At 38.8% G+C, this 15149-nt stretch overlaps 1 protein-coding gene across 1 annotated transcript in view; it reads left to right on the plus strand.

Annotated features, from left to right (window-relative positions):
- The window catches only part of LOC139723414 (pre-mRNA-processing factor 39-like), a 444659-nt gene that overhangs the window by 7167 nt on the left and 422343 nt on the right, over positions 1–15149 (plus strand). Inside the window, exons 5-14 of the mRNA XM_071634660.1 lie at positions 245–415; positions 1030–1237; positions 2244–2354; positions 3129–3293; positions 3827–3953; positions 4290–4498; positions 5156–5215; positions 5791–5984; positions 6589–6666; positions 7530–7737. Of these exons, the coding sequence (XP_071490761.1) occupies positions 245–415; positions 1030–1237; positions 2244–2354; positions 3129–3293; positions 3827–3953; positions 4290–4498; positions 5156–5215; positions 5791–5984; positions 6589–6666; positions 7530–7737 (1531 nt within the window). The remainder of the gene's footprint in view (positions 1–244; positions 416–1029; positions 1238–2243; positions 2355–3128; positions 3294–3826; positions 3954–4289; positions 4499–5155; positions 5216–5790; positions 5985–6588; positions 6667–7529; positions 7738–15149) is intronic.

Here is a 15149-nt window from a genome sequence, read left to right on the forward strand (position 1 = left end):
TGTGAATCATCTGTATAATAGACCAGTGCATACACAGATTAGCTTGCGTACTCAAACAATGATTGGTGTAATTGAAATATTAAAGCTGCCCTTATAATTTTGTGCCTCAGTTGTTATACATGTAACTCCTATGTTTCGTTTGTAATGCAATATTCTGGATATTCACTGTGACATCCAGCTCTGTTACAAATACTTGAAGTGGTGCAAACTATAGCTGCTGCAAATTCTTGTCTTAACCTGGTAGGCTCTACGAACAGGCAGTCGCTGCTGCCGGCATGGACTTCAGATCGGACAAGCTGTGGGACCAGTACATCAATTTTGAGAAGAAGGACCAGAAAGACTGGAAGAAAGTCATGCAGCTCTATGACAGACTCCTGAAGATCCCCACCCAGCTCTACCGACACCACTTTGACAAGTATGTAGCAGAAACATGACTGTAAAACCAGAAATATTCCAGTGCATTTTAGTTTCATGAATTTCGCGAGAGCCAAGATTCGCAAAATTAAAATGCACATTAAAGCTCTTGTCTACACTACATGCATTGAATTCCAGTGGCAATTTGCCCAAAAGAAAAGAGAAATTTCATGCTGCGAAAATATCTTGCTGTACATTATGTAGTGTACATATTGAAATTACAAGGAATGTCAAATTCACAAGAACCATTGAGAGAACACTGATTTTAGACTCTACTTTATGTGCCATATATTTAGCAAGTCTAAATTTTCATGAAGAAGGACTTTCCGACATTTTAGCGAGTGAATAAAGTTGTGGTCATGAAGTACGGCAATGGATGAAGACCCGTACACATGCACGTTGCATTCATGTCGGGATCAGAGTTAATATTTTCATGTGTTATTAGGTTCATGAATAGCACCAGATGCTCGAAATTTGCAAAAACAAAAACCCTGTGAGATTTTTAACATATACAGCATCTAATTGATCCCAATGAAAGAAAATGACAGAGCAAGAGCAGATTTTCAGCTTACGTGACTTGAAATGTGTCGTCTGAATTGATATACCATCTTGCAGGATGAAGGAGTTCATTCAGTCCCACATCCCCAAGGAGTACCTGGACTTCGATGAGTTCCTCAGTCTGCGCGAGCAGGTGGTGGCCGAAGCTGATCCCCAAGAGGTGGACGATGACGAGGGAGGGGCCCCAGGGGATGATGCTCCACCGGGCGAGGAGGGTCCGCCCGGAGAAGATGCGCCCCCTGGTGTCTCCACGTCCTCCTCCAAGGTTACTCTCTCACCATCTTCTTCTGTTCCGTAATCCCTGCAGAATCTCGTTTTTACCTTGTCCCACAATTCTACAGTAGATCCATGTGCTACTTCCAGTTGTTTGCACGTTCAGTAGCAATATGCATGCATTCAATGCTTGTTGCTTCAAAATTGATTGATTCTAAATTGCTTGTGAAGTCCACTGTACAGTGCACTCCCATTATAACGAACACGGTTATAACGAAATTTCCTTTAAAACGAAGTAAAAATTACGGCTGCAACGTTATCCTCTCTATGTATTTCTATTGTTTGTTTGTTCGGTTATAACGAAATTTCGATATAACAAAAAAAAAAAATTGCTGGTCCCAAGGACGTCATTATATTAGGAGTCCACTGTATCGATAATGATAAGCATCAGCTAATACATGTAGCAAGCATTTTCGTTCGTTCATCCGGTGTGCTAGCAATTTCTGTTGTGATATCGACTGGGTGCAAGTAGGGGCCAGCTTTACAGTGCATTGATTGCATCATGTGATGTATCTTAACAGAGCATCCACCCAGCAATAGATTGCAAAAATGTTGTCCTTCTATGGAGCCAGTAGAAATGTGAATATATGTGACATACTGTAAAAGTGGATATTTTTGCCTGACTAATTTTTCACGCTTGGCCAGATAAGAGAAGAAATGTGAAAATTTCCACTTATACAATATGTTTATGAGTGGTATATTTGTTACCCTGTATATAGCCGCCCCCCCCCCCCCCCCCAAAAAAAAAAAAGTCTTGGACTGCTGGTACAATGCAGGAGACAGAAATTGATGTGCCCCCCCCCCCTTGTCTTGCAAAGCACCTTGAGCAACTTATGTTCACCACAAAATTTTGCACGTTAGTATCATTGCAGCAGATAGCTAGATCTCTCAGCTTGAAACACTTCATATTTGTTATCGACTTTCATTTCCACTTTGACTATATTCATATACGAAATAACGTTTCTATGAAACTTTTGCTCCCTCTATTCCCTTCACAGGTGATTGAAGGTGAGAATAAACTGATCCAGGAGAAAGTCATCGAGTCTCGGCGAGCAGTCTTTAGGAAGACAGAGCAAGAAGTCAGCAAGAGATGGGCCTATGAAGAGGCGGTAAGCATAAAGATTACAACAGTCTACCATTTTGCCATTCCCTGGTATATTATTTTCCGTGAGGGTTAAAACAACTGGTGCTTCCTTTAGATAGTACTGCTTGCATCAGACCATAAACGTGATCACTGTCAGTTACGAAATGGAATCTTATACACACTGTATGCAAACAGCAGCTGGTAAGCAGTCTGTCCCAACTAAACTGATTATGAAGGCATATGTGCATCTCTTCATTGTGTCAAATGTTGACTCTTTTCAGAAGTATACTTGCAATTCTTGTGAGATGTGACCAGTGATTGTCACATCAAGATGAGAGCTGGATTGTGCGTCCTGTTCAATTATATAGAAAGCTCTCTATAAACTCTGAGTGACACCTGCATGCAGGACATACATATCATGAATTCTTCATGTCCATCATTAACCCGCTGAGGATGAGAAGATTTTGCTATGACATGCATTTCCCATAGACATCTGCCCGAGTATTCTTGGGACTAGTTTTCAACGGGTTAAGAATGAAAACATAATACCCATAGATGAAAGAAACAGATGGTAGAATTGCACTGTCGATAGTATTTCCCTTGAATATTTCTTCTAGTCTATCCATTAGACTATAAAAGCCTTCCTGATTTGGACATTATTATTGCTCATTGAATGTATGTAATACGCTTTCTCCATGGTAATTTTTATGAAATTCCCCTGATTTTTACATTCGCATGCTGGCTACCAAGACGTAGCCGACGACTACTTTAAACACCTTTACTAACGATGACATTCCAGATTCGTCGTCCATACTTCCATGCCAAGCCGTTGGAGAAGGGGCAGCTGAAGACATGGCGTGAATACCTGGAGTTTGAAGAGAGCACCGGGCAGCATGAGAGAACAGTGCTGCTCTACGAGCGCTGCCTCATCGCCTGTGCCCTGTACGAGGAGTTCTGGCTGAAGGTTAGTACCAGGCGCCGCGATAATGACATCGTCCCAATGTAATTTTGTTGCACCTAGCAAGGTTGTTAATCAAGAGGAAGTGTGATGTTTCATGTTTTAGGAATGTATGATTAGTCTTGCCCAGGCAAGCCTTACCTGCAGCTACACCTTAATCTCAGTCATACTGCTTTTTATCCGTCTAAGTCTGATGCCATGTTAATGTAAACTGAATATTTGATTTTTCATTACGGTTGGCAAAAGTTTCATATGAACCATCAGTGACATTTTGAGATGGGGACTTGATAGATTAACAGTGTGCACATGGGTACCTGGTAAGAATTTTATCAGAGATCACTCAGTTCCAGCAAAAATGGTGATGTAAACATGGACTAAAAGTTCTCTATTTTCGTGCTGCCTAGCTCGTAAAGAACCGGAGATATACACATAAAACTTTAAAAGCGACAAAAGAGGTGTTGAAATAAACATTCTTTAATGACTTCATTTTTGAATGGACTGTGCTTGTATGTGTACACATTTGTCTGCATTTTTTCCAGTATGCAAGGTACATGGAGAAGCAAAGTATCGAGTCTTCTTCTGAGGTTTTCAAACGGGCATGTAATACACATCTCCCATCCAAACCAGCCATCAACATCCAGTGGGCAGCTTTTGAGGAGAAGAATGGTAGGTAGTGAAATAGTACTGTAGCCTCCTGCGATCATCAAATAGAAATAATTACTGATTAATAATTACTGATGGGTACAGCTGAGCCATATCCTCAATATTCCTGAGGAACCAGTGCTTCATTCGTGTAAGGAGCAGTGTTTTCTACATTTTGAAGTTCTTTAAACAATGTAAACACCAAGTCTCCAAAGAGTGTGAGCTATGTTTCTTAAGGGAGAAAGTACCGTAGAGTACTGCAAGCTAAAGTCATTGATTATGCACTACTACTAGATGCATCCTGACGTGATTTGCCAAGTGTTGCTCACATGCAGATATGTGGATCCTTTTGTCGTCTAGGCAACATGGACAAGGCGAAAGAGATCCTGGAGCGGTTGCAGGAGAAGCAGCCCGACTCCGTGATGATCCGTCTCGAGCGCATCAACTTTGAGAGGAGGCAGGGGGACAAGGAGAAGGTCATCACCCTCTACAAGGGATGCATCGATGACGCCAAGACGGCGACAGGGCAGTCCTTCTTTGCGAGCAAACTGGCCAGGTTCTACCTGAAGGTATCTACCATGTGGCAACAGACATTTTCTTCTCCGAATGAGTGATATACATTCATGTCTCATGTGGTAATGCCAATGCTATTGACTCTATAATTACGCCAGTGCCCTACTGGAATTTGTGGAAGCTACTTTAGGTTTAATCAGTTGATTGCTCTGTTGGGTCTTCCTGGGGGGCATTTCAGGAAGCATTTTGTCCGACAAAGTTGTCGGACAAATTTGCTCTCAGCCAATCAGATGCAAGGATTTCCGTAGCTTGTAACAGTTAGAAAAATATCCGACCAAAATGCTTCATGAAATGCCCCCCTGATTTTGATTTTTTAATGTTGACAGCCCCAATAAGGCTATTGTTTTACAAAACAGATTGATGGGGATTGAATAATCTCCTGTGCATTTACAGTCAAAATTCAGGACTTGCATTGATGGGCAGTGAGAGCATACTGACTTTGCCAATCACAAACAAAGTGTAGCCACATTTTGCTAGCCTCAAGGAAATACAGGTGGCTGTCACACTTCACAAATGAGGCTCAGAAGATGTGGAATGATTTATCTTCAAATCAGTGAAGACATGTGAATATCTCATAGATGTAACAAGAATGTTTACATTCCTTCAAGATGTAGAGACATTTGATGAAAGCATTATGCCTTTATTCCCCCCAGATTATGGGTGACAATGACATGGCTATTGAAGCACTGAAGGAGGTACTGGAGCAGAAACAGGTATGGTGACAAGAGAACAACCTTGTTTTCATTTTTACTTGCAATTTGAGATTTCATCAGAAAAAAAAAAATGATTGACACATTTTTGTGGGGGGAGGGGAGATAAGATTAAGTGTAGGTTAAGTGTTGATACTTGATTCAATATCTTTTTCTAAACATAACTGAGTTCTATAAAAGGTCTTTCACATTCTTGATTCATCAATAGATACTTGACATTATATGTGCAGACTTCGCATTTTAAGGAAAAATGTTTGAAGTGTTGCTGCGCTGCAATGTTTTGAAAATCCTCATTTAAAAAAAAAAAAAATTGTTATTAACCCATTGAGGATGAGTCCTGAGTATACTTGGGCAGGGGTCTATGGGAAATGCATGTTGTAGCAAAATCACCCAGTCCTCAACGGGTTAATCATAACAGCAACAACAACAATAACAACAACAACAAAAATAAGTTGAAATGCAAGATAGAGGTGGTGATGCTTATTTCTTTTCTCCAAAAAGAAGTGAAATTTTGGAATATCTCTTGAGACATGTGTAGTGAGTGTCATTAAATCTTTTTTCCCTCTGTTCGTCTGCAGGTGAGCCCTATACTGAGGGAGCAGATCTACACACAGATGCTGGACATTGAGTACCAGCGGCAGCCCGTCAGTGAGGAGAAAATGACGGAGATCTTCGACGCCGTCCTCGCCAGCAACGTCGGGCAGGACGTCAAGATCCAGTTCGCCCAGAGGAAGGTCCAGTTCCTGCAGGACTTCGGCATGAATCCAGTCAAGTGAGTTCTCCAGCATTCCTTAACATGATGGAGAAAGTTTGGATATATACAGTCACCTCCATTCGCATTGATAAACTTCTGCCTTTTGTATTGTTGCAACAAGACACAGCAGCCCTGAGATTTGTATTTGTTTCTTTCATTACTGATGCAAGTCCCCATCAGTCAGTGATTTGCTTCAAGGACTAATCTGTACTTACAAAGAATAAAATCTTAAGGCACACATTAGAGAACACATTTATTCTATTTACCTGAGTGCTCAGAACAACTAGTATGATTTTCCAAAATGGCTGATTTTTATTACTCCATATTTCCTGTATAACACGTATAAAGGTACAAGTTCTACGCCGTGTGAACCCACCTGGCTGTGAACTCTAAAACAAGGAATGTTCACGTGCATTTTAATTTTGCAAGATTTGCGATATTAAAGTGCACGCAAAAGTTGTTGTCTTCAATATATGTCTTGAATCCCAATTATAATTTGAAAAAAAAAAAATATGCCGTGAAAATATCTTGCTTTACAATATACCACTGTTTAGATTAAAGCAGAAGATGCTTTCTTTTGAAATGAAGATGAGAGTGACCATGGCGATCTTGTCTCTTTCAGGACTCATGATGCGGTTGAAGAGCATCAGAAGTTGGTCAAGAGTCTGACGTCTGGAAAGAAGCGATCTGCAGAAGCAAGGTATGTCGTCTCCATGGTAACTCCTCCCTTCAGAGTGACTTGGTTGGCACTCAATGTGTAAAGCTGTTTCTACTGTCATCACACCCAGGTCGCAGTCCTGCTATCTAGTGTGTAGCAATGTCCCCAGCTAAGTGAGGTGTCTTTTCATCCCTGGGGACTGGCAAAATAGTCGTAGTATAGTAACAGTCAACCTTGCTTAGGTCGACCTCACATAAGTTGAACAATCGCCTAAGTGGGAGGTGTTTTCAAGTCCTCTTCTCGTTCGTTTTCATGTAATTTAATCAAATAGAATTTAGTAAGTTCTCTCAGGACAGTCATAAAGAAACACACTAATGCACATGATTCAGCTACTTTTCATGAACTTTTATTTCTGCTTACCAGCATAACACATTGTTAGTGATGATGCACATTTTTTTTCCCTCCTTTTTTTATTTGTGTGTGTGGTGAGCAAAGCAATCAAATCACTGCCCATCCTGACATTGTGAAACGTGTAGTTTCAGCTTGATTTAGATAAGTATCTTGCTCTGAAATGTGCCATCTGAAGATTGATGAATGATAAGGTCACATTTATGTGAAACGTAATTTCAAGTGTATATGATAAAAGTAATTATTTTACGATTTCTACAGCTGTATTCTCTTGTCCTACCCCTTAAATACTTCCATAATTGGCTGAATCAATAAATTTAGCCCCAAAGATAATCTGCTACTACATTTTGAATTGAATCCGTAGTCTTTAGATATGAGGATGAAAATACAAAGCAAAGGTCAGTCATCTGTGAAGATTTGAGAGAACACAGATATGTTCTGTTAAGGAAGGTGAATAAGTTAAATTAGCAGGTACTGTTGGTGCTCTTCTTTCGCAGCGGGGATGCTTCGTCCAGCAGCAATCAGTCCTCGTCCGGTGACTCCAAGAAGAAGAAGAGGGCTAGTAGCCCCAGTGGACAAGGTCAAGGTCAGGGTCAGGGTTCCAACAGCCAGGGATACAATGCCACCTCCTCCAGCTACAACTACAACTATGGCTACGGGGCCCAACAAGGAAACCAGACCACACAGGGCCAGGGCCAAGGCGGGGTGAGTTATGTAATCAGCGGTAGCAAATGTTTTAGACAATCTTGCACAGAGAGTTGGATTATTTGACCATTTATAGTAGCTATTTTTTAAAGCCAGTCTTATCAAGGAGGAGTGGTTAAAAAACTTAAATGTCTGTCCAACATTTTGACGGTGAGAGGTGAGTTATGTAATGAGGGGTGGCAAATGTGGAGAGGAAGGATGTGTTATATTCATAGTAATTAGCAACATGCTCAACATATTACTGGAAAGTAAAAGAATATGTGGCAATCTGTCCAGTGACATTAAAGGGACTGTACAGTACTGGTTGAGGTAGGGATTCATGTTTTGAACATTACTAAGTGAGATAATGAAAAGCCTCTTATGAAATATGAAAGAGCGTGTAATTTTAAGAAGGATTCAACATTTATTTGATGAAAATTGGTTTTCAAATGGCTGAGATATCAAAAAAAGTGCTAATAATAAAAGGCGACATGCCACAACTTTATTAGGATCTCTTTGTTCCACCTTGTTTTTGGATATCTCAGCCATTTCAAAACCGATTTTCATCGAATAAACTTTTGATACCCCTTAGAACTGCATGCTCTTTGACATCTCATAGAGTGGTTTCTGAATATCTCGCAAAATGTTAAAAGCTAAATCTACACCTCGACCAGAACTGTACACACCCTTTAATGCATGTGAAATAGAATTTCTATCATTCCATGATTAAAGATCTGAACAGTCCGAAATGCATTTGATCAGAAGTCTATAAAACTTGTCATATGGTATTCTATTTCTCTGTCAGACTTTGCGCTAACACCATCAGGTGGATTGCCTGAGTACTGACAGTGCAACTGAAAAGGTACTGTATTCTGTTGAATGTTTCTCGTGAAGAAAGTATAGTGATTTCAAAGTTTAGGCCACTCTGCTACGAGAAAATAGTCCCATTTCAAACGGTACCCAGATCCCCAAAGTCAGAGGACGATCAGGGTTAGGAGTGATACCGTGCTTACCGGAGTGTTAACAAAATGCATGGCGAAAGTGAGCGAATATATTGCCGACTACTGTCTTTGTTTTTGTCAGAGAAAACAGCATCCATTTTATGTCCTCGTTTATGCAGGTCGCCAACATGCCCTACCCACAGACCTGGGGAAGCTGGGGACAGTACTTCCAGCAGTAAGACACCCTTGATTGGAACCTCCTCCCCTCCCTCTCGCTTGCCTCCATGGAGCTCAGCACCATACATTACCATCCCCCCCCCCCCCCACATTGGCTGATGGTTCCTCATCACTATGACAACATACAAGCCAGTTTCTGCATCCGTTGTCATTTGGCTAGCCGAAAGAGTGTGAGTGGAGCGTGGAGAGTGAGATGTGGTATTCACTATTAGATCTGATTACTTCTCACCTCGCGCATCCATGTAACTGGAACGCACACAGTTTTGATTATTTGTATTATATTTTGATGTCGATGAAGGCTTTGTATAATATGCAATGTTTTAATAATTCATGCTCTTGTTGCACCAACTTTTGAATCCAAAAAAAAAAAAAGGTGGTCTGCAGCCATTCACTGCTTATCCACCTGTATAAAGTTCATGATGATGGTATCGCAAGTTACAACCTCCAATATTTTTGTCATGTACAAAGTTTGTACATATCTAGATGCAGACACATTCATGCTGGTGTTATTGTTTTTGGTTTTCAGCTTGTTTTACACCAACCTATCCAGATGACGTATTTTACTTGTAAGAAATATTGATTGAACAGAAAGCTCACCAAATTGTTGTTATTCATATCTGATTTATCTTGTCACCCTGTAAGGACAGGTTTTTATTTTGGGCTCAAAATTGACCAGCTATTTGTCTTTATGTCGTGATAAGTCGATAATTCAGATGAATTCGCCATAACGCTTGTATAGGACTATTCTCATTTGACAGGTAAACTACTTATGCAGAACTTAAATGAATCCTCAAGACAACTGTTTAGATTGCAAGTATCACACTTCTTGCTGTTGTACTGGGTTTAGTTTATGTTGACTTCATTGTGAGGTAAAAGCTTTGAAAAGTGCGTCAGTGCAGTTATCTTTGACCCATTAGCAATTTTTCCTGTGTCCAGCAAAAACTTACTTTGATGATTTGGTTATCAAGTTTCCAAATTGTATCAGATAAATGTATGGGAGATGGATAAATTGTGCAGCCTTTCTCTGTACATAGCATTACATTTGAAACTGCAAGGATTTTGTTATTATTTTTTAGATTCTTTCTTGCAGCATATGGAAATGACACACCAAGCTACGGCTACATTTTGATCAGTTATGTTTTCCTGTATAGCTGTCAAGATGTTAGTACAACCTTACGAGACAAACTTCTTTGTATTGTTGTGGCAAATAGAATCTATCAAAGCATGTCAGGTGTCGGGTCTTTCTGTTTATTTTTGTTTTGTACGAAGTTCCAGGTGGTGCGATGAAACATGAGAAATAATTTTTGGCCATGCATTGTTTCAGTGATGTACTGCAGATGCTTTTTGCATCACTTTTAAAAGGATTCATATGTACAGATGACTAATGCACTTGCATTAACAAGATAACATTGCAACTGATTTGTCTTGAATTACGTATGTCATATAAAATGATAACTTTTATGAGACAAACATTCTGTACGTGTTTGTTCCACACACATTATTCATGCATGGATATGTATATAGAGCTTAATAATGAGGAGCTGTTCAATAAATTTCTTCACCAGTGTTATGTCCCACATCATGATTGGAATAAATGTTTTGCAACAAAATGAGATCGTGTGCCTAGTGTCTCATCTTTGAGCATAGTATTTTTTCTTAAAGGGAAGGTGTACTAGAACTGCAGCTACATTTCTGTGTGAAACCCTGTCCGATTCAGACGTATCTGACGTTTGCATACATTGGTCTGTGTAAGTAGTAGAATGTGTGTTTTGTGTGTTGACCAAAAATACAGTGTTCATAGTGTTTGGATAAATGATGACTAGATTTTTGCTCTATCAACTGTGTTATGTTTGTTTGTTTGTATGTTTGTTTGTTTGTTTGTTTGTTTGTTTGTTTGTTTGTTGTTGGTTGGTTTGTTGTTGTTGTTTTTTTTTTTTTTGTTGGTTGGTTTTTTTTGGGGGGGGGGGGTGGGGGGTTTAACTTCTGGAAGGAGCAAAGGTTGACTTTGTATCTGCATATCTTTAGTGTTTGGATTATCATGAGACGATTTTCGATAGAATGTTGGTGGGTAGTATGCTGTAACAATTAGAGGAGATAATTGTGGTTCTCTTGTCTGAGATCAAGGTTCAAAGGTCAAGCTAAACTTCCAAGTTTAATGTTGAGATAAATTTAGCATCGTACAAAGAAAAAAAACATAATTACAATGTATGACACAGGGTTATATTTTAATGCTTGTGGACTAGCTTGTCGCAAATTGCATTCACCTTCGTGAAATGTGTAGAGTTGTATGCCAATAAACTGCACATCAGTCTACATCATATTTGCAATTACAGTACGGTTGTATATGTTTAATTTTATTTCGTTTATTTCCATATCCAAATACTATAGAATTATAGCAAAGTAGCATTAACAATTTGTACAAGGTGAAATATGAAGCAAATGCAAATAAATTGTACAAACAATTGTAGTACAGTGTGTAACAAAAGTATAATACATGTACATACAGTGTATACAGCATACATGATTATAGCGCCATGTGCGCGATTTTGTCTTCTTTCTTTTTTTTCTTTTTCTTTTTTTTTTGAGGGGGCGGACATTGGTGGTGATTATTGTTTTTGTTTTTTTCTTGAGCGTTTGCGTGTTTGGTAATGATTGTGCGATGCAAAAGCTGATTTGACGTACATTGTACATGTATATGCGGGATGCTAACGGGACGCGACAAATAAGACATCGATATAAACATGTAGTACATTGTGGTATGATATGATATGACAGTCTTCACGTCATAATCACTGATCTCAATTGTAGCATGAGACAGTTTTGCTGGTATGTATCACATGTCCTCTGGTGCGTTCCAAGGCTTACTGTAATTCAGTCTCCACCCGACAGCCTAGCCTCTTTCAGAGACACTTACGTTGTTATTTCAGCATAGACCACCATGTGCGAACAGAGCCAAAGCGAGAGTGAAAACCTGTAATTATAGCAGAAGTCTGTCTCGCATAAGTCGACATCATGTTAGTCGAAAATCGCCAAAATCGACACAAGTATCATACAAAGTCCCTAATTTGTTTTTGTGCCTCCGCCACGAAGTGGTGCCGGAGGCATTATGTTTTCGGGTTGTCCTTCCGTCCTTCCGTCCGTCCTTCCGTCCGTCCTTCCGTCCGTCCTTCCGTCCGTCCTTCCGTCCGTCCGTCCTTCCGTCCGTCCGTCCTTCCATCCGTCCGTAAGGATATTTGTGGACAGCGTAACTAAAAAACCTTTTGAGGTCTCCTAATGAAGGTCAAAAGGTCAAGTAAAATTGTTAAAATTTCACTTTTTTCCGTATCTTGGAAATTGTTCAAAGTATATTCATGGAATATATTATATATGCATGTACTGACTGGCAGTGGTTATCTAGTGAATTTGGGGTTCATGGGGTCAAAGGTCAGGGGTCAAGGGCAATACTTCAAAATTTTACTATTTCTCTTTTGTATGCAATGCCAGCAGGATTTTTTTTTTTATGTGGTATAATCATGCATGTATAACCCAATAGAGATTCTCTGGGATTTTTTTTTTTTTTTGCCAAGAAGTTCAAAGGTCAAAAAGTCAAAGATCAAGTGAAAGTGCTGAACGTACTTCTTTCTCCATATCTCGGAAGTGGCTCAAGTTATCTTGAAACTTATATATGTATGTTTTGCCTGACAGTGATTCTCTTATAAATCTTAGGGTCAAAGGCCAGATGAAAATGATAACAATTTACTGTTCAATACAGAAATTGCACTTTTTTCTCCATGCCTTGAAATTACTCAATGCATAAACTTATGAAAGGGTCAAAGTCAAGTTAAAGTTCTTAAATCCCCAAATACATGCTCCCCTGTTCATCCAATTAAACATAGGTCAAGAAAGGTGAACATTCAACACAATTGTGGCAAACATAACATTTTAATAATTTTGCCAATTTTGTGAAAATGTAATCACACATTGTCCACATGAACTATAGACCTATTAGGAGAATCATGCATTATGGCGGAGGCATACCAGTCGCCATAGCGACATTTCTAGTTTTTTTTTTTTCTTTAACGTTTGATGTCCCGTAAATCGATATTCGCACTAGTCCACAGAACTTCACCAGTTCCATGGGTGTTGACTTTAAGTTTTTAACGCTAGGCGTGAGGAAATTGAAAAAAAGAATTCAGACTGGTAGGACTAAATATATTGCTATAAATATAAAGGGACAGAGAATGACAAACAACATATGATACGGTAGAAAGACAAGAAAATCGAGGTAAATGCTCACAAAATTTTATAACACTTTATTGAAATTGTCATCGGTGAAATGCAACATGCTAAAATCATTTACGCGAAATTGCACATACATTTATCAGTGTTAGCTTTTATTCTCACAAGAAAAAAACAACAACAAAACAAGCAATTGCGTTTTATGTGAGGTTGAGTGTAGAATATCTGCCTTTTCACAAATCGATTTATCGTGCAATTTTTTTTTTCATATTTGCCTTGCATTTTCTTTATTCAATAATCATTTTGATATAGTTGGATTACGGTAAGGAGCCTTACTTGTTCGTTCCGCTTTCCTTAAGTTTCCTCTGAACGTAAATTGTTTTTTTTATTATTATTATTCATGATTTTATTGATTTTAAACGGCACAACGGTATACAGATGTAGCGTACATAATTGTATAACAAGAAGAGGGAAAACCCCGAAATTCTTCCATACGTAAGTTATCTCCAATTAAAGGAACGCTGTAATGTAAATGTATGTTGACTTGTTGATTCATGATACCCCAACATCACTTTTATTATACACGACCAACTGAATATCTAAATACACTGTCCGTGCGATATATATTCTATAACTTTCCTCTACAGCATTTTTGTACAGATCGCCAAGAAAAAAAAAGTCCTTCAGACGACGATTCTGAGATCATTTTGTCAATCATTGCTACTTTAATAGTATGAATAACCAAAAAAAAAAAAAGAAAAAATGCAGTGCAATTTTCCCTAGACTGAGGACAACTTCTGTTTCCGCGATACTACTTCACGTATGGACCTACAATGTACCATGATCACAACAACAACAACAACAACAACAACAAAACAGTGCGTTGGTTTATTTTTTTGTTTAATTTGTCGGGGGCACATCGAAGTTATCTGGAAAAAGGAAAGTCATGAAATCTTCTTGAACGATTATTATAGAAATTGACTGTGATTGTCTCTGAAAAAAAAATGATATTACGCCCGTAATTTTGATAATGCCCGAACAAAATTTTAAAGCGCTATTTTGGATTTTGTGGTATTTTCATTCAAAGATTTGTGAAGTTGAAAAGACAGGCAAGGCATGTTAGGAACAAGCATGACCGATAAAGTTTCAGCCTTTAAAAACGCACTTGACGAGTCAATGATACATTTTTCACATTGCTGTAGCTGCAGAAAATCTGTCTCTATGGATTTCGCATTGAGAAACTTGCAAGAAACTTCTCTCGATTTTCGTGCTGCATTCACAAGTTCCATGGAAATTAATCTGTAATATCATACCACCGTGATCATGTTAACATGTTTGTCACGGTAAGGAGTAAAGATTGATTATTAAATGCAAATTGTGCACAATATATGCAGAGACTGGCTAGAATGGGTCTTATTTAGAAACCCTTTTAATGCCAGTGGCATTGTCGTAAATTAGTTTGTTTTTGTTTTTCGTGGAAAAGGTAGCTTTTAATTGTGACAAGAAACTTTAAGTCGATGTCTCTGTGTCATAGTCATACAGTGGACTCCTGTTATAACAAAGTTCTTGGGACCAGCAGTTTCTTTCGTCATATCGGAAATTCTTCATAGCCGAACAGTTGGATAAAGTATACACATGATAATTTTGAGACCTGAATTTTATCTCGTTGTAACGAGAATTTCGTTATATTGTAACCGTGTTCGCTGTAAAGGGAGTACACTGTATAAGCAGCCGAATTGGTTTTCCTGTTTCTCTACATCATGATGTATGACATGAAGGTTTGAGGGACATTCATGACTTCTTGTGTTAAGATGTGATTAAAAAAAATCAACAGAAGAAGGCGAAATGATGAATGGAGATAAAGGAGATATAAGATGTTATGGCTTGAAGGGGAACCCCCCCCCCCCAAAAAAAAAAAGAAATGATAATCCCTTTCTTGTGACAAGTGGTATATCTTCCCTTCCATATTAAAGAGGAGTTCATTCCAGACAGTGCTGCAACCGCCATTCTTGAACTCTGAATAAAAAACAAAGTAGT

The sequence above is a fragment of the Diadema antillarum genome, unplaced genomic scaffold (assembly GCF_040938485.1).
Source record: "Diadema antillarum isolate AM-2024a unplaced genomic scaffold, OU_Dant_1.0 scf00000188, whole genome shotgun sequence".
NCBI lineage: Eukaryota > Metazoa > Echinodermata > Echinoidea > Diadematoida > Diadematidae > Diadema > Diadema antillarum.